We start from the raw sequence: 24,167 nt of genomic DNA on the forward strand, positions 1-24,167 counted from the left end.
TTTTCCTCGCTCCATGTTTTGACGGTGTTTTATTATCACCATGTTTATGTTCATCACATAAATTGGGGCCAAGAAGAGGAATCTGAGATGTTACCTTATCCTCCTCGCTCCACTGATCACACTTTCAGCAAGGACGACAAATGAATAAAAGACTGTGATGTGAAAGTGGAAAAGCTTCAGATTTCAGACACATGATTACAGGAGATTACTCTTTCTGTATTCTTAAAGGAAGAAATGTTAGAAGGAGAAACGACAGCTCTGCTCCTTATTAAGGATTAAAAATCAGTTCACGTTAAAGCCTACGTACCTGTGTCCTTTTTCAGAGGCTTCATCCCTTGAACCAGTGGTCTCACATTAAGTTTAAACAAGATGGCAGACACAGTTCTACAGTACAGCTTCATTTGCGCTTTTGTCCAAAGTGTTGCACAACACAAGCAAGAATTTAGATAGAAGGAAAAACCTAGTTAGTGCAACAAAAGTGCTGCAAGTTATTTGACTGCAGGTGCTGCCATTAAGTGCAGGATTTTTTTTATAATTATTTTTTTTATTATTGTAGAATAATCTAGCCAACTAAACACAATTATTGCTGAAACAATACACTTCAACCTTTAACAACATTGAGTAATAAGTGCTGAAAATTGACTAAGAGCCGGGTCTGAGACCTTCTGACTCATCCTACCCCTGAGGACAAAGAGGAGAAGGCTCAGATTAAGGGCCTCAGTGTTCCCTGAACAGATGAGTTTTCAGACATCTCTTAAAGTAGAAAGGGACTCCGTGGATCATATTGAGTTAGGTAAATTATCACACAATTTGGGAACAACAGAGGAGAAGAGTCTGGCTAGAGATTCAGAGTCGCGCTGGGCTGGGAGCACCAGACCTCTTTCACAAGCAGAGCGTAGAGGGCGAGGAGGAGTGTAGACCTGGATGAGGGACCCCAGGTAGGCAGGAGCTGTTTTTGTCAATGTTTTGTAAGCCAGAAGAAGAGCTTTGAATTTGATTGGAGCTGCTGCTGGAAGCCAGTGAATAGAGGTAAACAGCAGGGTGACGTGTGCTGTTTTGGCTGGTTAAAGACTAGTCATGCTGCTGCATTCTGGGTAATCTGCAGAGGTTTAAATGTACACGCAGGGAGGCCTGCTAGGAGGGAATTGCAGCAGTCGATGAGTGAAATCACAAGGGCCTGTACCAGAGGCTGTGTGGCCTGTTGTGTCAGGTAAGGTTTGATCCTCCTGATGTTATGGATGGCACATCAATGAGACCGAGCAATCAAGCCCACATTAACCTTAAAGATCAGCTGGTCATCAATCAGGACACCCAGGTTTCTGGCAGAGTTTGTGGCACAAGTTGATTGGAATCAAGCTGGACATTGGTCTGTGGTTGAACCAAAGGACAAGCAGGAGGGACAATGAGCTCAGTTTTGGACAGATTTAGCTGAAGGTGGCGTTCCTTCATCCATGTGGAGACATCAGCCAGACATGACAGTTATGTCTTCAGGTGGAAAAAACAGGAAGAGCTGAGTGTTGTCAGCATAACAGTGGTAGGAGAAGCCATGAGAGAAGATCAAATCAAAAAGCAGAATTTATAATTCATCGTACAAGGCAAAAACATTATATGAGCAGTCGCCTCCTCGCATTTAAGCTAAGGACTAATGATCATTTCGAAAATATTAGATAATCAAGACAAAAGAGGGTGACCTCACATCTTACCCTAAGAAGATTCATAATATTTTTACAGATTTTTATTAAGAGTTGTACAAATCAGAACTTACTCATGAAAAGAAAAAAAGCATGCAAAAAAGATGCTTGAAATGCTTAATTTACCGAAACTGCCTCCTGAGGCTAAGAGTATTTTAGAGGCCCCGTGTACTTTAGAGGAATTAGAAAAAGAAATAAAATAATTGAATAAAGGCAGATCTCCAGGTTTGGATGGAATACCTCCAGAATTTTACGTTGAATTTTGGCCTCAATTTGGCCCGTTGCTGCTAGATATGTTTAACTTTTCAATCTGGAAAGGCTCTTTTTCCCTTGGTCTAAATACTGCTCCTATTTCTCTCTATTTAAAGAAGGATAAATCTCCCATCGATCGCTCTTCTTATAGGCCTTTGAGTCTTCTTAATTCTGAAATCAAACTTTTTGCAAAGGTCCTGGCAACCCGTTTAATGAATTATTTACCTCTTTTGATTCATCACGATCAAACTGGCTTTATCAAATCTCAATTATCATCTGATTATGTTCGTCGCCTTCTTCATGTCATGATTATGCATCAAGATCAAATGATGATGCTGCCATTCTCTCGCTTGATGCCGAGAAGGCGTTTGATCGATTGGAGTGGAAATATCTCTGGGCTGCGCTCCAACATTTGGGTTTTAGTGAAGGCTTCATTTTTATGGCAAAACTGTTGTATAGCAATCCATCAGCAGTGGTGCTAACTGGCAGCACCTGTTCATCTAGGTTTCCTGTTTCTAGATCTTCTCGCCAGGGCTGTCCTCTGTCTCCTCTTTTGTTTGTCTTATCCTTAGAGCCTATTGCTCAGGCAATTCCACAGTCAGAAGTTCAGCCACTGACAATATGCTTCACAAAGCATCACATCTTTCTGTATGCAGATGTTATAGTGTTTTTGTTTTGTTTTGTTTTTTTGAAAAACCCGTCTAGATCAAGATTTACTTAATATCTTAATGAATTTTGGCAGATTATCAGGCTACAAAATTAGTTGGGAAAAATCATCTTTATTGCCTCTTGGGGAACCAAATAGGCAGCTGTCAACTCGTAACATCCCCATTGTCAATAACTTTAAATATTTAGGGGTTCACATTTTCCTGTCACTACATACTACAACTGTAAATTGTTATAATAAGGCACTAAATGAAATTGAGGAAGACTTATTGAGATGGGGCCAACTCCCTACCTCCTTTCAGTCCAGGCTTTCTGTGGTGAAGATGAACTTATTGCCACGCATACATTTTATTAGCTCAATGATTCCTCCTGCACCCCCAAGTGGCTTTTGGAAGAAGCTACACTTAATCATAATTTCATACCTTTGGAATAGGAAAAAACCCAGGATCAAAGTTTCCACTTTGCAAAGACATAAATCAGCAGGAGGCGTTAATCTGCCCAGTTTTGAATGGTATTCATGGTGCTTCACTCTACATCCACTCACAGTCTGGACCAACTTGGAATCTAGGGTATCATGGCGTCCAATCAAAGAACAATTAATAAATCCTCATAATTTGAATAATCTGATTCTTTCTGATATCCCACAGAAAACAGTAAGAAATACATTTTGGACCAATTATCTCACATACCATGACTGCTCAGCTGACAGGTAGGCAGCCTATGTCTCAAAAACGTGTGTTTTAGTGCAGCATCTGTTTAGTTTTTATTTTTGAGTTCAGTTTCCCTGTAGAGTTGTCTCAATCAGAAGAAGAATTAAAGCTTCCATGAGCCTTTTTTTCTTCTGGTTGGGAAAAAGACAGAAATTTACACAAATGCCTCAAAAAATAAAAATATAATAAATTAAATAACAAAGGCTAAAAACAGCTTTACTTTTACTTCCATGTTGTAAGTTTAAAAAAGACACCTTTTTGTGTTTTAACCAGGAAGGGGGGTAGGTGATAGATTGGATGACTGACAGCACATTGAAGTAAAAGCCCTGAAAATTATCCACTGTCATTAGACTGAAAGGCTTAGATATGATGTACACATTTACAGGAGACTGTCAGAGCTACAGGAGGTATCACTTTGTCCACAGGGGGCGCCAGGTTACACAGCAGACAGGACGTAGGAGGAGCTTTAATGTGTATTTTTAAACACTGAAGCTGCAGACGTCTGAATCTGTGTGTTTACCAGAGAAACCAACACACTCCTCAGCTCTGTCACTGTGTGTGTCATCATCCAGTGCCCTCAATGAGTGTTTGACCTCTGAGAAGTTATGCAAGCCACCTCCCACACACACACACACACACACACACACACACACACACACACACACACACACACACACACACACACACACACACACACACAGAAATAAACAGGCGTGTGATTCACTCCACATGCATCACAAACGTGCTGCTCATGCTGCAAACAAATGAAATCAAAATGCATGCGTGTGTGTGAGTGTGAGAATGTGTGTGTGTGTGAGTGTGTGAGTGTTTGTGTGTTTGGCTGCAGGTCTTGAAACCTGTTAAGAAGAAGTGCTGCAGGCGCAGAGAGGCACAGACTCTTTGTAGTGAACAGCTGGAAACAAAGTAGAGGAAAAGCTTCGGTTTTATTTCCCTTTCTCTTTTATATCTTCTCTGAAAGGAAAACAAACCTATTAGAAAAGATCTTATCATCCTTCACTATGTGAGCTTTTAGTAATTCAAGTGTCTAATGCAGTTTTTGGACACAAACATGAGGAGTTTTCCTCCAGGTTTTGAGGTTCTTCCAATGTTTCCAGCAGCCATATGTTGAAAAATCTTCATGTCCCCTGTGTGTCTTCCTCGCCGCAGGCTGGGACAGCACCAGCCTATCATTTAAGCCTGCTAAGCAGCCAGCTACCAATTAAGCTAATTAATTTACCCCGCTTTAAGCAAAGGTTAACCCATTAATTTGATTAGTCTCTCAGCATACAGGCTCCCTGCTGGGTCGTTAGGATGCTGCTGCTGAGCCGGAGCGTCCCCGGCGACACACTGGCCCACTGCTGGGAGATAGGGCACAGATCCTGTCACCCACAACCCAAACTTGCTCAGCCCCCGTGGAGCAACAAGCCACAGCCATGACTCAAAATCAGCCGTATGGGTTAGCACGCTGTCACTGGCTGTGACCTTTGACCTCTGTGGAGGGGGTAAGATGTCAGCCTGGAGGATCAACAGAGCTTTTCCAAAATTAAGCTCTGCTTCAGTTTCCTGCTGGAGCTTGATGAAGTTAAACTGTTTTTTTTTTTTTTTTGTCTTTGAGAGTTGAGTCTGTTGTATATTGTGAAACTAGACCAAAGGTTCCCAAGATGCTCCCACTGATACCATCGTCATCCTGTTTCAAGGGTTGCCAACTATGCCATGTTCACAAGTAACCGGGTAGTTTCAAAAATGAGTATTGCCCCTCCCTGTTCGTTTTTCAAAATACTTTCGTCCACATGCTGTGAGTAAATCCACCGGTGAGAGTTGCTTGAAGCATGCCAAGCCCATAATGGGCAGCTGTGACGTTTGAGAACCAAAAACTCTTTTTACCGGCATCCACACAAAACCACAAACCGGAGATTTCCAAAGTTTTCAGTTTCGCCTGAGTCTTCAGAAAAGGTATTTTTTAGTGACATAAAACTGCGGTTTTGTGTTTTCCCAAATACCTGGCTACGTGTGAACATGACCTCTGTGTCTGTTCAGACCCCTGCAGTGACTGGCAACTAGCGACAAATGTATGTCTTCTGGAGTTTGGAGATTGACGTGAAAGCATGTATCAATCTCCAGCTCCAGCTGCTTCTCAACCAACCGCAGTTGCTGCCATGGGCCCCTCCCCCATACAAAACACTCACAGATGGACATGTCCTCCTCGCTCGCAGCTGCAGCCAGAGTAGGCAACTGTATGCATATGAGGAGGCTTAGGGCTAGCATGGCTTGGTAACCATGGTACATCAGCCAGTGGGACAAGCATGGTCCCGGGGAGGCTTCAGGTCAGGCTTCAGGTCAGGCTTACCTTAGTTGTGTCTCAGAGAAGGTCTGACCGGCTTCTGGAAGACGCCTTGTAAACTGCAGGTGTCACATTAAATTAATCTAGAACTGCAATGACTGTCGTTCCCTTTCATAAACATGCAGACCTTTTGTCAACTTATCTGACACCTCATGCTTAAAACCCAAAAAGTCAGAAGGATCGTGAGGCCACGCCTTTATGGTCCGTATTCATAACGAAAACCAAGATCAAGTGAGCTTTTGCCCTTTAGCTCCACGGGAGGTTTCCGCCCTCCCTGAGCTCACCTTGGGACACCTGCGTTATCCTTAGACAGGTGTACCGCCCAGTGGCGTGGCGTGGAGATTTTTTTTGAGGAAGCCAAGTGAGACAAAGCCTGTTATCTGTATTTTTTTTTTAGGGAGTGGGGTACATAAAAGGCTTTGTTGCAGTTTGTATCGCTATTTCATGTAACGGACCTGTTAGAGTGCCCAGAGAGCGCTCGTTTTACTTACTTCAAACACCGACACACGCCCTTTAGCACTCCCACCCTCACTCATTCATTCACACACGTACATTGTCCTCTTGACTTAGCTTAAACATCGTATTAATTCATTCAACCGCCCACTTAGACGCACAACCGGCCGCTTCATGCACACTGCTAATGTGCTAACCTCCCTGATTTCATTCAGTGGCTCGAGGATGACGATACTGTGATTTGATTGGTTTGAGGCCAAAGACGGGGTGGCTTCCCTTGGCACAGTCTTGGTCAATCACAGATGAGCAGTGTCATGACCACGGCCTCATCTGATTGGTCAATCATTCTTGTTCTTTTTCACCAAGGGATGCCAACTCTGCTTGGCTTCCTTGCGGACAGCAACGTGCAATATCGTATTTTCACCACGCATTCGCCACAAAACATTTACGAGGGCGCTGTTTTACACATTGTAAAATGCTCAATAACTAGAGGAGAGAAATAAGGAGGAGATGGCGGTGACAAAACACAGAAGAAGTATCGAAACTGTTAAAAAGGAATATTTTCATTAAATCACAGCTACAGTCTAAAAAAAGAGAGGAAGCATGGCTTCCCTTGGCCTCCGGGAGAAAACGCCACTGGTACCGCCCCAGCTAAATTGGATCGGAATAACCATGAATCAAGACATGTCAGATCCTCCACTGTTTACACCTGATGCAGGAAAGTATGTTGGTGAGTGGTTAGAGCACATGGCTTGCAGTATAGTGTGTTTTACGTTTGGCGTGGGTTTGGTCCCACCAGTGGTAACTATTTGAAAACATCTCATTTTCTTTCTTCTGTCACCCTCTAAGTACAGTCAACATGTAGCAGAATAAAGGCACAAATTGATTTATAGAAAAATAGAAGGTGTCACAATTTTCCATATAAATACCTTCCTTTTACATGTGGGCCATTCTGATCATGATGATAATCTAAAGGTGATGCCAATCATGAGATAATTACATTATTTATGTACAAGCCAATTTGTGTCTTCTCCCTTATTTAAATGTAGGCCACTGTATCACTATCATCCCTTATAAAAAATGACATCTGCTCTATACATGTTATTTCTACTGTTTTATTCAGTGTTTGATGAATCATCACCACGTTAAGTATCCTAATTTTTTCTGAGTTTGTCTACATTCAAAATAGTGAATACCACAATCACATTACACAAAAACTACAAAATAAACTATGCTGTTTCGTCCACACACACACACACACAGACACACACACACACACACACACACACACACACACACACACACACACACACACATATATATATATATATATATATATATATATATATATATATATATATATATATATATATATATATATATATATATATATATATATATATTTATATATATCAAGGGGGGGGATCCAGCTGGGGCCTTGTTGCTGTGACGCTGTGGCGCTGGCCGTTGCACCACCGTGCAGCCTATGTATATCTAGATAGATAGATAGATAGATAGATAGATAGATAGATAGATAGATAGATAGATAGATAGATAGATAGATAGATAGATAGATAGATGGATAGATAGATAGATAGATAGATAGATAGATAGATAGATAGATAGATAGATAGATAGATAGATAGAGAGAGAGAGAGAGAGAGACAGAGAGACAGAGAGACAGAGACAGAGAGAGAGAAAAAGTGAGAGAGAGAGGAACAGAACAGATCAGTCTCTCCTGTACTGAGCCCCAGACATGACATGCTAAAAGAAAAAAATAATAACTTGATCCTACGAAATACTACTTTGTTTCCATGAAGCACATATAGAATGTGCGCATGAAATACTAATTTGTACCCTCACAATTTTTAATTAGTTCCCACAGAGTAAGTATAACACCTTGAGTGTGTCTTCCCTAATGTCTCTAGTTGTTGAGCAGCTTAAAGTTACAAGATGGACAGGGATAGCGTAATTGAATTTTATTTTAGGCTGGGAATGAGCTATAAAGACATTCTGAAGAGCCAGGCATTGCAAGGAACCATTGTCACGGAGAGGCATTTAAACAGAATATTGAGAGTCAAGTCGCTTTACCGGCCGAGGTTCGACTAAGAGGCTGGGATGGATTTTATTGTTGACCAACTTAAAGGCCCTGGAAAGGAGCACAGTTACAAATGGATTTATACAAAGTGTAAACATAAAATAAAAATAAACATAATGAACATAACATAATGACAGGATAAGATCAGTTTTAGAAGCACCTGTTAGCAAGCTTCATACTTACATATTGTCACTTCAATGTCTTTAAAGTGTAAGTAACTTGTAGATAACTCACCAATTTTGAAACGCCTTGAAAACTTGTAAAGGCTAACATTCTTGTTCCTACAAACACTGAAATAATATAAAACTTGCTTAGTGAATTGGTTGTGGTATTTGAAGCAGAGCTGTAGTTCTGCCCAGTTAGCATGGTATTCTTGAACCAGCAGCGTCTCTGGCTTTATTAATTGCCACTGTGTTACCCTTTTATGTGATTTCCCCCTTGTAGTCCTCATACAACTCCATGAGGAGTTTTTGCTGCGCTGAGGAAAACGCTTTTGCTCTTGGTTTTGACATGAATTGTCATGTCGACAATTGACACGTCAGGTTTTTTATCCAGCAGAATCAGTTCTAACTCCTGAAAGGCGTCTTTGAGAGAATTCAAAGCTTCTTTTAAGTGACAGAGAACTTGAGTTGAAGCAGAGCAGTAGATAACAGTATCATCTGCATATCGATAAATATTTAAAAACATACATGAAGTAAATGAAGTGTGAAGGGAATATTTTGACGTATAAAGTTGACACAAATAGTAAAAAACAATGGTAAAAAGCAAGAGCCCTGGGGCACACCGTTTTATGCCTTCAGCCTGTGCATACTGTGAAATGTTCAATAGATCTTTTATGTTTCATAATGACATGGTCTGCAGTGTCCGAAAGTTTTGTCTATGAGATGTGCTATTGTCCAAGGACTCAATAAAAACCCTGACTCTCTTAAAGCTAGCAGCTAACAACAGCAAGCAAAGAGTCCTCCTGAAATATAAGGCTCCTTATCTGATGGCTAAACATATTTACACAGCGTGACTCATGTTTTACATCCTCTATGGATGCTACATATTATGACTTCTTTGTAGCACTCAGTCTATCACATCAATCTCCATACCCAGCTATAATCAACGCTGTTTGTCTTTTGTTGAATCCTTTTTATTATCTTGTCAGCTTTTTAATCCACAAAGCAGCGGGAGATCCTAACAAAGCAACCTCAGACGCAGCGAGGCTTTATTCTGAACATTCATCGTGCTCATCCTCCGCACATAAACATTCACAGCCCCGCTGTCAACTGCTGTATGTAACTCATTATCCAAACCCAGCTTTAATCTCTGAGTAAAGAAAGTTTACACATGTAATTATCTACACCATACAATCAGGGTGTGACTCTTAAAGCAGGTGAAGGCTTTAATCAAACTGAAGCATCCTCTGGGGGGCTGATGTGGTGCATGTAAAGCGTGCAGTGCTGAGTGCTTTGATGATCTTTAATTCATTCACTCAGGTTGACGTCTAAGCCTGATGACATTCAGTCAGTCAGTCAAAGCAGCAGAGCAGACCGGAAGCATTTACAGCTTTCAAAGAAAACAGCGCATAAACAACTGGAGCCAAATCTTTGAAGGGGATAACTCCGTGTTACGTGCGCCGGCACACAGCGATGCAGATGGTGTAGCTCAGATGTGTTTGAAGTTTCCGGACTGTTGCAGGTTTCCTCATCAAAGTCACTCTTTCCTGTCCGTCACCTGGGGAGGTTAAGGAGAAGGGTGCAGTATGCTGAAAGGCTGGTGCATTATCTTTGGTGCAACTAATCCCAGTCTAAGTGATATGGTTTTCAAATAAGAGTGTTACCTAGCAAAAAGTGACATGAAAGCAAGTGTTAAGGTTTCTATTTTTGTAAAGGTTGTCCTGTTGATGTCTCATGGCCAACATATATCTTTTTTTTTTTTTTTTTTTTTTAAATAATTTTACCAAGCTTCAGATCACTTCCTGCTGGAGACAGCTGCAAGTGTAATAACCCCCATCTATAAGATCTACACTGTGACAAATCAACTAGAAGCAAGAGTTTGTGTTATAGTTTAGTAAACAAAACAACAAAAAGTCACATTCACATTCAAGCCACATTCACCTGGCATGTCCAGAAACATCTTATTTCAAGACATTGAAAAAGAAACCACCCATTAACATTTTTCATACACCATAAGGAGGTTATTTTTTTCCCTTAACATTTCAGCATCTTTATTAGCCAACAAAAGCAATCAAGGCCCTAAATGACAAAATATTAAAGCCTATATTAGCCACCAGAGGGAAGGTGAGCACAAGTAGCCTCTTGTTTCACTTCTTTGTTTCATCAGCAGCGCTCGCTCTTCACTGCATCTCTTTGTAACCCAGTCATTGCTGCATTCTTTTCTCCTCACAGCAGCTTTGAGATGAAAATACAGCTCAAAGAAGTCTTTACCCATAAAAATAACTTTTTTACAAGCAAAAAGGTGCTTATTTTGCTTTTTGATATTTTAAAATAAGACATTTTTTCTGGATTTGTTTAATTAATGTTGCCTGTATTGATTTCCTGATGCGTAAAAAAGGAAGCCAAGTGTTTTATTCGTCTTGGGACCTGAAAAAAAAAGTTTTCAATTTTATTTCTAAAAATGTGATTTTGATCATAAAGTTATATACATGTCCACTCCAGTGGACTCCATGCCCCTGAGCATTCCCCATCAAACAGTATTAACTTGGGTTACAATTACCTAAACTATGTTCAGCAGTCACCATAGAAGAAATGCTGACTCATGCTAACCTCCATCCTTATGGATTCAAGGAGAACAAAGGTGTTCAGGAATGTTGCCCTTGGTGGCTGTGTCCAAAATCACTCCCTATTCCCTATTTAGAGCACTATATAGTCCACTCAATGTATGCCATAATGCATTTTGAAAAGTAGTGTATTAGCAATTCTCACTATGTGAGTAATATCTACCATCATGCATTGCGGTTCAAACAGAAGAAATGGCTGATAACATGATAAATGATTACTGATAACATAAAACAACATTAAAAAGTGTCAGAGAATGGCACTTATCTCTTTGTTTTACTTTCAGATGAACGTGTCACAACTTCGAGCAGAGAAACAAACAACACAGACTTTAGCTGCTGAACCCTTTATTGCGGGTGATGCATTTACTGGACCTTGTACTTCTCAAACACAGCATAAGTTGCTGCGTAAATATATGGTCTATTTATTAAAAAATTACGTGTAATAAATGTTTCTATTATATTTAGCTGTTGCGGAAAATAAGCTAAGGATAATATTAGCTATCCATGAAACAAATACAGTTTTACAGTGTTTGAGAAAAACTATCTGTAAATCTATTTACAGTATTTATATTAACGGTAAATCCCCAGCCGTCTGTGAGCGACATGACAGGAATAACGTCACTGTCAGCAGCTGGTGAGTGAGTCAGTAGTGTCTGAAATGTTGTTTTGATTTAGCTCATGTAGAGAACTATTTAGTTCACTACACCTAATTCACTATACAGCGAGTAGTGAATAGGGAATGAGTGAGTGATTTCAGAAACAACCAATGTCTCAGTAGATACAGGCAAGAGTTTGGGAATGATTTTGAATGATGTAATGTGATGCCATCACATGCTGTGTCAGCATCGTTGCAGGTGTTGATGCAGATTTTGTTAATAGGCCAGGTTTCTGGGGCCATGTTTCCACCATCAGTGCAGTTTGCTAACGGTTGGATCAGTGAAGCCTGATTTTGTTTGCATGTCCACAGCCAACCATGCCCTTCGTGGTATGTGGTGTGTAAGCTGGATGCTGGTAGTCTTGTCAGCTAGGTAGGAGCAGGACGTCATAGCAGCGAAATAAATCCAACGAAGAAGAAAAACACCACGCTGTTAAATGACGCAGTTTTCCAAACAAACAGAAAGTTCGCCTTAGGAAGTCCACTGGAGATTTCAACATGTCAGTGTTATGTGTTGTTCTTTATTATCTCTGTCACACAGGAAGTGATGTTTCTTTCCACCAATCAACAGACAGCAGTGTTTCTAGCTCCACCTTCTGGGGTCTGATCAGTATGTCTGGCACCTCAACAGAAGGGGACCAAAAAGTGGTATGGTATGGGTTGGTAATTTGGAGACCTGTCTCAGTTTTAGCCACTGCCATAAAATGCGTGCTGTACCAAGACGGACTAAACTGAACCACTTGGTGGAAACGGGGCTTTTGTCACCCTGTGAACAGTCACTTAAGCAGGAGTGGTGCGTTCTTTCTAACATCACTCTAATTTCTTCCTTTTGTTTCTCCAGACTACGCCTGGCCCCTGCCCAGCGCTCTGTGTCCCATCTGGATCTACCTGGATGTGTTGTTCTCCACTGCCTCCATCATGCACCTGTGCGCTATCTCCCTGGACCGATACGTCGCCATCCGCAACCCAATCGAGCACAGCCGCTTTAACTCCAGAACCAAAGCCATGATGAAGATCGCCGCCGTCTGGACCATATCCATCGGTCAGATATTTGACTTTTAATAGAATAGAATAGAATAGAATAGAATAGAATAGAATAGAATAGAATAGAATAGAATAGAAAATACTTTATTTATCCCTGAGGGGAAATTCAGGAAAAGTCACAGCAGCAATCTAGAAGACAAAAATAAGAAAGTGTATAGAAAGTGAAAAAAGGTCCATAAGAAAATAGATGTTGACAGTTTGTCCATCATTGTCCAGTCAGCCAGTCTCCACCTCCACAGGATCCAGGACTGAGCTTCTTCAGCAGTCTGTTCAGTCTCTGTCTCCTGGATCCTGTCTGCTCACAGCAGGTGAAGCTCTTCCAATGTGGTGTTGGTGTCTGGTGTTAGCTCCGTTCGCCATGTCTGTGAATAGCATGATGCTACTCTGCCTCCTGGTATTCCCTCTGTTGCTGGATTAGCATGGCTATCTTGTCCATCTTATTGGAGATAGATCTTTCCCAATAACGATGGATGGAAGGACAGGTCCATGTTGTCACTTCCTAATTTTCACCTGAGAACCAGCACGTCATCCTCACCTCCTTCTCCTCACCTTGTAGGGAAACATCAGGCCGTGCACCAGTTAGCATTGATATGCTACCGGCTGCTAATAGCTGATTTCACATGTAAACAATGCAGCCATGGTTACATGCAGGATCTCCAGACAAACACAGGAGCAAAAATAGTAAAAATATCACAGAAGACAAAACCAGTTTGGTGTCCATGACCAACAATAACCCATACAAAGTAATGATCCACTCTAAATACAAAGATGATGAAAAGAGATGAAAAAGTACAAGAAACAGACAAAGAAGAGAGAGCTGCTGCAACAGGAAGCCAAAAAAGGTTGGCACCTAGCAACACAAAGTTTCATTTTAAGCTTTGTCGGGATATTTCCTTGTCACTAGACCAGAAAAAATCCCATAATGCTGCCTCAGGTTTTGGTTATACTGGTGGAAGGAAAAAGGCTGTAATTTGGGGAAAACGTTTTTTCATTCAGGGTCAAAATGAGACATGATGCAGATTTAAAGGGTCATTTCGCCAACATTAAGAGCCTTTCCTCTGAGTAACATCTGAGCGACTCATCTGACTCCACAAACTCTCCGTCCCTGCTTCTGTCACTCAGACCTCTGGCTTCTCCTGGTGTTGTTTCACCTCTTTAAAGACTCAGGAGGGCCTCTGTATTCTTATAAAGCACACATCAGCACACTCACACACACACACACACACACACACACACACACACACACACACACACACACACACACACACACACACACACACACACACACACACACACACACAGATTGCCTTAGTGCATCATTAGCCCAACATCCTCTGACCTTACAGGAAATGTAATGCTTTGCTAACTCATTACGTTAGCTCATAATGTCCCTGAGGAAACAGTAGATTGTTCCAGAGTGTAATGTCCCAGTCCAAATGTTCCTCCAACAAAATTGAGCTTCCTTTATTGAGGATTTCATTTTAATCTCACTTACGACTGAGAGCAGAAATTAACCTTCATTATTTCCCATTTTCACTGATGTACTCACACCTCCCGTCGTGACCCGCGCTGCTTTTAAAGGGTGAACTTAGCGAGCTGGAGCGCAGCTCTCTGTCAGCCTCCTCTGGCTGTCTCTGACAGAGGAAACAGCAAATGGATGTGATTATTTATTCTCTCTGTGTTACACGTGTCACAATTACTCTTTCTGTGTTGAAGCAAATCATCCCACACCGCTGATTCTTTTCACCCAGGGGACATCTGTGAAGTAAACCTTTGTGAAACCACCTTGAAGCCGGGATGTGGGACTTGTGAAAGGCCAAAGACAAAAATTTTGTCTTAAAAACAAACTAATCCAACACCTACCTGTTTGTAGCCACAAGGCAGATGTCAGACAAGGAAACAGTCCTGAATCTACCTATGAGACAGGCAGAGAAGAAGAGAGGGATAGTTGATTTTACAGTAGAAGAGGTAGACAGCGGTTATTGTTAAAAATGAAGAGGGAGATGAAGAAGAAGAAGAAAGTATTTTTTTTGTTTGTTTGCCACAAAAGAATTGGTATTGAGAGTATTTTATGATTGAGCATCAAGCTGCAGCTCCTCACGGGAGCTTTAAAAACTTTATTCATCCTTGTTTCTTTGGAACCTTAGATTAAAAATCTAGAACCAATGTTTTCAATGAGAAGTGCAATTTTTTTTTTTTAAATCACAAGAATACAATAACAGCTATAACTTCTGAGCAAGAAGCTCGAGAGAAATTAACTGTACAGTCCATATGAATTACCTCAGTTCAGTTGCAAGATGCACAGGCTGAAATGCTGCTCTCAAAGGATCCAGCGGAGGAGCTTCTCTTCGCTTATCAATAAATAAATCTATAACATGAAGGAAATCTTAGAAATGTCCCTTACCTGATCACAATTTGTTTTAAAAAGAGCTTTGAACCAGTGTTTTGATTTAAGGTACCTAACTTGAAAAATGTGTGATTCAAAAAAAAAATAAAATAAAATAAAACTTTCCTCCAAAACAACAACACAAAAAAACTTTAAGGAATATTTAATTTTAAACTGTGCCTGACCTGAAAATTTAGAAAACAGACCCAAACTTAAAAAAAGATGTCAGTAGCCCCTTACCTGAACAGTCAATTTACTTTCCCCAACCTGAATAATTGTCAATAGTCCTTAATCTGAGAAGTCTGCATACAGTCCCTGGTCTAATAATAACAAGTACCGTCTTTAATTCAAATCATTTGTTGTCCGTCTCTTACCTTAAAGAGGACATATCATGGTGATGCCTGATTTAATACTTACATATAATATAATAAATTTGAAAACAAGATGTTTCACCCCCTGAATTTTCAAAAAATGAGATATTGTTTTTTTCTGATATCCTAGAACGAGATTTGATGCCTCTGAAAATAGGTCATTGCCAGTTGGCCGCGAGATTTCAAACGTTGTGATGACACGAGGATCCTTTCTTTTTATTGGAGTAATCTGATAAAGCAGCTCCTCCTCTGTGATGTCAGTTAGTCACACAACCACCACCGAGGGATACACCCACCAAGAGTATAAATACAGCTCCCTACTAGCTCTGGCAGGGACTCTGCTCTGCTGAGCAGCTCAGCTTTACATGGTGAATTAGCAGTTAAAACACTGTAGTTTTAGCAGACGTAATACTTGTGAGACTGTGATATTTGCATGCTTGTTCTGACATGCACTGTGAACCTGGACCACAATAATGCTGCGGTAATAACATAGTGAGGAACTGACGGTAGAGGCGATCTTTAGACTACACTTTCAGCATGATGGATAAAACAGACAGAGAAAAGTGAAGGAGCAGGATGGAGCCCTGTTATAGAAATAGTTTATTGGTGAAGTCTGCCTATATTTCCACGTATAAACTATACATGTTACAGTACCGGTTTGACTCACCACACTGAAGCGTCCTGAGATGATCTGTGTCCAGGTGGATTTTCTTCCTCCTGAGCTGCAGAACTGTCCGGGTCTGACTCGGGGTCCAATACAAAAGGATGTATCCTACACTCTGCCATTTTATTAGTGCTATCAATGCCTTATGGTGAAGTTTTGGCAAACAGCAAACTTGATCCGTCTTACCCATTCAATGTGGCGATTTTGTAAATACTGCCATGCTGCAAAAACCGCCCCCTGGCTCTACCCCCTCCGCCCCTCTGATAGAACTGACCAATCAGAGCACAAAGGGCTGTGACATTGCGAGGTTACTGGAGGTCATTCTGGAAATGGAGCGTTTCAACAAGATCTTCAGAATGGTCTAAACTGAGGATATTGAGAACACTATTGTGGGGCAATGAAGGAACTGAATGACTTGTACTGAGGGCAGAAATGCTTTACAGGCATCCTAGTCTGGCATAGTGAAAAGGAGAAACAAGCATGATATGTCCTCTTTAAAAATGTGTCCTGACATGTTAGCTGAATGGTCTGTGTGTAGCCTGTTAGCTGGAGTATTCATCAATAACCTGCTGCTTGTCAGCCCCATATGGGCCTCACTAACAGTGTTGTCCCTCCTTAAGATCTAAGAGGACTGGAGCAGGGAAGCATTCTTGTCTCATGAACGCAGAAACATGAAGAGTGAGAACACGCTTTACCATCCTCAGGCTGATGTTGTTTTGCTGTGAAGGATTACTCCCTGCAAGCAGCTTGTGCAGATTGAGACTGGAGATAGATTTCCTCTTCACATCCGTTTGAAAAATAAGAAATCCACCCGTTTGTCTGTTGACATTTCCTCGACCCCTCTAAAGGTTTTGCCCCCCTGCTGCTGTGATTGAGGTCTGACAGGGCTTACAGCGATCAATGCTGAGGGATTAGCAACGAAACATCCAACAGAAGATCCCCGCAGCCAATCTCAGCGGTGACTCAGAGGTTATTCCTCCCTGACATGGAGGTCTGGAGAAACAGCAGCATGTACAGGAGGAACACTTCAAACCCTCTGATCTTATTTCTATGAGCTGGGGAGAATCAGAACGGTATCTAATCACCAAATGTTTTCCAAAAGAACAAATACATGTGTTTTTACTGGATTAGGCTGTAAAATAAGAACAATAGTAAATATGATGGGGCTCATTCAAGGCTGGTTTTGCAGATCTCCCTCTGCTCCTAATGTAATCTTTCTCCAGCAGCCCGGCCCTCCAGCGGTGATCTGCCACAGGGCCAGTCTGTTTGCATAACACATTATTTCTCCATTGTGGGCTCTGTGGATTTACAAAGTGGGAGAGCAGCTTTGGCTCCAGCAGATAAATATTTCACACTGAGGGAATGCAATCTGCAGCGTTTTCTCTTCAAATGACACAGTGGGAAATATAATCCCTGTTTGGCCGACAAAAGTTAGATTGTCATGAAACAGCCCAGGAGCTCCTTTGGAACATTAGATTAGAAATCCAGAACCCACGTTTTCAATGAAAAGTGCATTTTTTACAAAATCATAAAAATAATAACAACAGAAGAAGAAGCACAGGGGGAAGTCTCACCATATGGAGAAAAATAACTGTGCAGTCCATATGAATTGCCCCAAACCATCTGCTGAGCAGCCCGAGCCTCCAGCTCCAAGTCCTAAGTCTACCGGAGAGACAGAGTCCAAGGCCCGTCTCGGGGTCTTTGTCACTCTCCTGACGCTGGGAGTGTTGAGCAAGTGTTGTTCTCCTCAGAACCGCAGCGAGAGGGAGTGGATGATACAGTTAAAGAGGCTGGTTAAACAGACCATGGAGGGACTCTCTGTCACTGACTGCTCCAAACAGGGCTTAAAGAGCATGAAGAAGACCAGCCGTGCTCTGCTCAGGAACCTCAGGGTGAAGTTTGGCAAGATGTTCTGGCTGAAATGCGTACTGCTCTCTGCGGATCCAGTTATGGAAGCAGTCTGCGCTTGCTCCCTGGAGGTTTTCATCAAGAAGCTGTCTGCTGGGCCTGCAGAGGAAGAGAGCGTGACCCCCCTGGTTGGTGGATCAATCTGTGAAGGTGTTGGCTGTACTCAACCATTTTTTTTATTGCTCTGCTCTTTTAATGCAGCATTCTGCAGCCACTCTGAGTTTTGTTTCTGGAGTGTGTCACTCCAAATATGAAGGATAAAAATCTTTGATTTTTTTCTCTAATAGCTGTGAATCCTCTCCAGAACAGAGTTACCATTTTAATCTGAACTAAAGAAAAAACATTAACAATGTAACCCTGGTCTCTTACCTGAGGAGTTTGTTAAATCCTTTTGTTTTAATCTGAAAAGAAATATTAGATCCTAACGTGGAAAATTGTTGACAGTCCCTAATCTGAAAAGAAATCTCCAACCTGAAGTTTCGTACAATAAATAAGTTAATATTTAATAAATATCCCTTACCTGATAAAAAACAAAAGTCCTCAACTTTCTCTTTTTTAAAAGGTCCCTTACTGGATGAAAAAATGGTGTTAAAAAAATAGATAGATAGATAAATAAATATGTAAAATGTTAACATAAACTAGCATGTATATAAGATAATTTTGAGGGAAAAAGTCTCTCAACTGAAACTGATATGTAAAAACTACAACCAAAATTACATAAAAAAGAAAGTCCTTAACCTGAACTCAGAGGGAAAAAAAACAAACAAATGACAACTAAAAACAAAACAAAACAATGAAACGAACAAACATAAAAGTCCCTTACCCACAAAATTAAAAAGTCTAAAATGTCCCTTATCTGATTATTCATTGTTACTTTTGGTCCCTTAAAAAGGTGAAAGGCACATATAAAATGTGTTGTAATTCCTTCACCATTCACCTGATGTGGCTGTAAATGCCCTCAAGCTAAAGCTCAAAGTCTGCACCTAACCGTGTTTCCTTTTTTTTTTTTTTTTTTTTCATTTTAATTCCATTGTGGTGTTGTACAGAGCTGAAATGCTTATTGTGTCAATATCCAAATATTGATGGACGTGACTGTACAACGACCTGTTTAAGGCTTTCCTTTCACCAGACAACATTGGACAACAATGGAAAAATTCAGCTTAAATAAATCAATGAATAAAAGCCTTCCAAGTCATTCTTTCATTACTTTGATCTCAATGGAGAAAACCTGAAAGTGGCCTATTGTATTCTCCTCTAATGGAGGAAATAGAGCTCCGACCTGTAGGTTGTCTTTGTAGTAGAGAGAACATGAAAAGTGCACTAAAGTGTTCAAAAGTGAAATCTCCTTTTGGGTGGTTTTGCTTCTGGTGGTAAGGTCTGCAATGCACCTAGTGGAGAAAACATAGTTTTCCTGTTATACGCTCTTCCAGTGGAGAAAAGGTGTGTGTACATGGTTGTTTTCCTCACAAACGCAACAAAACAGCGTGTCCTCTAGGGTTCAGCTTTGTGGAGAAAAGTTAAACAGACCTTTTTCTCCATTAGGGGGTCCTTCCAGTAGTCCCCTCTGGTGGAGAAAAACTATCGTTTAACAGGAAGCATCAGAACTTTGCTGATGCCTACTGTCAAGAACAAATATTGCAAAACTCTGGACACTCAAATGAATTCTCTGTGAGGCCTTTTTGTTCCTCCTCTTCACTTTTCAAGCCAGTTTGAATATACAATGACTCATAATGATATATGTGGTTTCCAGTATGCATCACTCTTCCACATGACAGTCTGCATGGGGCTGTTCTCTCAGGGTTCAGTTAGCAAGAGTACCAATGGTTTGTTTCACGTTGAGATAATATTACACTGTCCTCATCCTAATTTTTTCCCGTGGAACACCTGAAAGTGGCCTATGGCATACTCTTCTAAAGGAGAAAGCAAAGTCCATTGGCTGTCCTTTGAGTAGAGAAAACATGATAGGTGCATTTGAACTGTTCCAAAGTGAATAAAAACATGTTGAAGTTCCATTAGAGTGGTTTTGCTTCAGGTGGTAAAGTGCTGTTTTTGTTGCACCAAGTGGAGAAAACATATTTTCCTCTGATACACCCTTTTAATGTAGAAAATATGAAAGTGCCTAAATGTTGGCCTATATGTTTTTTTAATTTATTTATTTTTTATGGACCCTTTAGGGTGTCCATCCAGTCAAGATAACTCCTAAAAAATGATCTACAAGTGGATCAAAGTTGATTCATTCTTGGGAACCTCTCTAGTGGAGGTAGGATTAGAAGTTTGAGGACAGATATTTCAAATCCGTAAGTGTCCTCTTTACTTTTTAGACAGTTTGAATGAGTAATGTCGTCTAAGTTATTTTCACATCTCGAACTTATTCAGACATCAGCAGAGGGAAATATGTACCATTAATGCAACAAATTCACCCCACCAGGCAGGGTGAGTGTAGTCGATTGAAATGATTGCATTAAAGGAGCTGCAACTGCTCCAAATAGCATTTTGATATTGGCCCAATCGCCAGCTGTGCAGGGGAAAATGATGTACCTTTCACCCAAATGAATTATGCCGGCCCACACTGAGGGCAGGAGGGGACCGAGATGTCCTGACTCGTCTGTGAAGCACTTTGCCAGGAGCTGAGAGCCGTCTGGGGAAAAAAACATGCTGGAGTTGTTTTTGTCCTTCATGTCTGATGGTCTGAAACAAGTTCAGGTCAGGGATCAGTCCGAACTGAAAAGCTTTTTGAAATCAGAAGCAGCACATTAGTCTGTGTTATTATCATAGGTCAGAAAACCAGCCCAGCCTCTAAAGGCTCACTCTCACCTCGGTCTTTTGTCAGTCAGTGTCCTCCAGCAGCTCCAAAGCTGCTATTATTGCTCTGCGAGCAGCCATTACGCACGGCTGAGATCTAGTTGCATATTGATTCATAACAGGTTCGATTTCAACCTTGTCCCTGTTATACTCCTGAAGCTCGATGATAAAAAGTGACCAAGTTTACCTTTTAGTCTCAAAGAGAAGAGTCACATGCAATAAGACGTGGGCCAGGATCACTATGTAGAAACAATTTAGCACTTTCAGCATTGTTTTGAGATTATATCAGTGCATTAGCTGCTTGTGTTTGGTTTGGTTTAAGACAGCTGCATGAACAGGCTTCTTTAAGGGCGGGGCCAAAAGAAGAAAAGGACATACAGCACATTCTTACCACCAGAAAAACCATTTATTATGTTTGAGCCAGTCCAGGAGGCAATTTGCTGTGTTTTTCCAGCCAGAGGGGCTCTTCAGCAAGTGTTTTGGCCCACAAGGGGGGGCTAAGGCTCATGTTAGGCTCGTGTTATAGCTCCCAATGGGTCCGTTTAGCCACATTTTGGCCCCCAAGCATGTGCTTCAGCTAAGGTTTGTTTTGGCTACGAGGGAGCACTTCAACACAATTTGGCCCCCAAGGTGGCACTTTAGCTCACACACATTTGTGCTCCCAAGGGGCACTTAGGGACATGTTTAGTTTGGCTTTCCAAGGGGGCCCTCTAGCAATCATTTGGCTTCCAAGAGGACACTTTGAGGAATGTTTTGGCCCCACTGAGGCACTTTGAGGCATGTTTTGGCCCAAAGGAGGAACTTAAACTCATTCATTTTGGCTCCCAAGGGGGCACTAAAGCTTGTGTTTTTGCCCCAAACGGACAACTTAGCATGCATTTTTGTAGAGAAGCGGGCACTGAAACACAAATGTTTTGGCTCCCAAGTGGACATCTTAACATGTGCATGGACACTTCAAGAAGTTTCTGGATCCACGCAGGCACTTTAGCCCATGTTCATTTTGGCTCCCAAGGGGCACTTAAGCACATGTTTTGGTCTTCGAGAGAGCACTTTGGGGCCTGTTTTTCAATAAAAAAGTCTCAAGGATGAGGGGGCAGCCACCCTTCTTCCCCCTCCTTGTGCACACCACTGGTTTCAGGTGATACAACCATGGAATCAACAGAAAGAGGGGGTTTCTCATCTGTCCTTCACTGTATTGATTTCAGGGTTCACAGGTTGGTTCACTCTGAGTCATTTTTCAACCATTAGGGATTGGAGAATCATCTTTCAGCAGAGGAAAAGCAAGTTCAGAATGGTTTTCAATGATTTAGGCATCTAAGCATGACATACCTGTGCCATACCAGGAAAAAGATATCTATCATGATAAGCATGTTAGAAGTAAACTGTTGTATTATAACAAACCAACGATAATCCAGCACTTCAATATTTGGTATCACTTTTTCACTGTTTTTACTATCTTGTGAAGACTTTCAATATAGGAATTTTCAGATTTGTTGAAAATATATTTATACAGATTTTCAACCAGCTATAGATCTGGTAAATTAATGTTTTTCTGCTATGGAAGTATAGATTATAAATCTACTGTGTGTCCACAGTAACTGCTTTCAGGCCTCATGTGGCTCTCCAGGTTTATCAGGCTGCAGGAAAAATGCTCACCATAAGTTATCCACATCACCAATGAGCAAACAGGATGCAGCCGAGACATTTGTCCCAGGACTGAACATGGGAAGACCCTCTACAAAAATAAACTATTAACATGGGACCTAATGGGGATGAGATGGTTTTTGGGGCCAGCCTCAAGTGGACGTTTGTGGAACTGCAGTTTTGAAGGTGGAAGATACTACGCCATGGCTTCACTTAATACTATTTTTGAGTTTAGGTGTCCTGTTGATTAAGGTAATAAAACGCTTTAATATGTAACTAATGAGTTCAGGTACTGTACATTGAGGGCCGTCATCCTTTAAAGGATATCCTGAGTGTAATCTTGTCTCTGAAAACTCCATCACCCACAGCAACAGAAAGTGAAAGTTGACACTAAAAGTGTTTGATTCCACTCTGTCTCATTTTTGTCTCAAGGTGTGTCCATGCCCATCCCAGTGATCGGCCTACACAACGAGGACAAGGTCTTTGTCAACGGCAGCTGCGTTCTCAACGAGGAGCGCTTCATGCTGATTGGCTCCTTCGTGGCCTTCTTCATCCCACTGGTCATAATGGTGGTGACGTACTGCCTCACTATCCAGGTACTCGTGTCCCAACTCCTTCAGTCCTCCCTGAAACTTCTGTCTCCCACTCACGCACTCTTCCTCTTTCTGCCCTCAGGTGCTTCAGAGGCAGGCTACTGTCTTCCTGTGTGAGGCCAAAGCCTCCTCCCAGCAGCCTTTGCACACACCAGCATTGTCCAATACTTTGCAGCCTCCAACCAGCACCTTCAGCATTCCTCAGATCAATACACTGGCTCCCTCAGACTCTGACGGTAAGAGCTAATAAAGCTGCAGGAACCCAAACTCATCCATACCAATACTTTTATAGCTCAGATAAACCCTGAGCAATATCCATGTGTTTGTTTTACAGACACATCGACTGAGGAAATGGTTATTGGTGTTGGTTTTTATAACCTGTCTGAAGTGCCTTATGTTGGTGTTTCATTTGGATTTTTTTTCTGGAGGTTTAATCTTTCCACGCACATTTAAAATCCCCAAATTAAACCACAAACAGCTCGATAGTTTCCTGTTTTCCCCATGGTTGAGACGACACAGTGGTGTTAAAAATGGCGGATGTGTCCTTTAAAGCCAGCAGGTAAAGTTGATGTACAGTCGAAAGTAAACCTGATAAATCTGTGTTTCCTTCCCCCGGCAGAGTTAAAACAGCCTCCTCCTCCGAGCAGAAGAAACACCCTGAGCTGTCTGAAAGCAGCCGAGCCCAGCATGCTGCTCAGCGTCTCCACACCAGACAGCCTGAGCATCATCCCCAGCTCAGAGGTGGCATCCCAGCTCAGCTCGCCAGCCGCGGGGACATCACGGAGCGACGCCTCGGGCTGCAGCGGGCGGCGGGGAATGATGCAGGCCATAAAGAACGAGAGACGAGCCTCCAAGGTGAGAATAAAGAGCGGGGCTGAGTGCCTGTCAGCTGATGGAAGGTGTCTCCAAGACATGTGGCGTGATGAGATGACTGGGATGGGTCTTCAAATAACATTTATTATCACTGTGGGTCCACTGCACTGCATACTAATGCTGAGAAAGAATCACAAATCCCTGTTTTCAAAAAGTTAACCATACCACGTGTTTTAAGCATCGATACTACAAGGCATTGTTTCTTTCAAATCATAGACACTTGGAGTCCGG

At 41.6% G+C, this 24,167-nt stretch overlaps 1 protein-coding gene across 3 annotated transcripts in view; it reads left to right on the top strand.

Annotated features, from left to right (window-relative positions):
• Window positions 1–24,167, top strand: part of htr2cl1 (5-hydroxytryptamine (serotonin) receptor 2C, G protein-coupled-like 1) — a 200,255-nt gene that overhangs the window by 170,831 nt on the left and 5,257 nt on the right. For all 3 annotated transcript variants that reach the window (XM_074662248.1, XM_074662247.1, XM_074662249.1), the window contains 4 exons: window positions 12,493–12,693; window positions 22,903–23,066; window positions 23,146–23,299; window positions 23,683–23,918. In XM_074662248.1, the coding sequence (XP_074518349.1) occupies window positions 12,493–12,693; window positions 22,903–23,066; window positions 23,146–23,299; window positions 23,683–23,918 (755 nt within the window). The remainder of the gene's footprint in view (window positions 1–12,492; window positions 12,694–22,902; window positions 23,067–23,145; window positions 23,300–23,682; window positions 23,919–24,167) is intronic.

Source organism: Halichoeres trimaculatus, unplaced genomic scaffold (assembly GCF_033239565.1).
Source record: "Halichoeres trimaculatus isolate MK-OKI-2021-1 unplaced genomic scaffold, fHalTri1.1 fHalTri1_scaffold_22, whole genome shotgun sequence".
Lineage (NCBI taxonomy): Eukaryota > Metazoa > Chordata > Actinopteri > Labriformes > Labridae > Halichoeres > Halichoeres trimaculatus.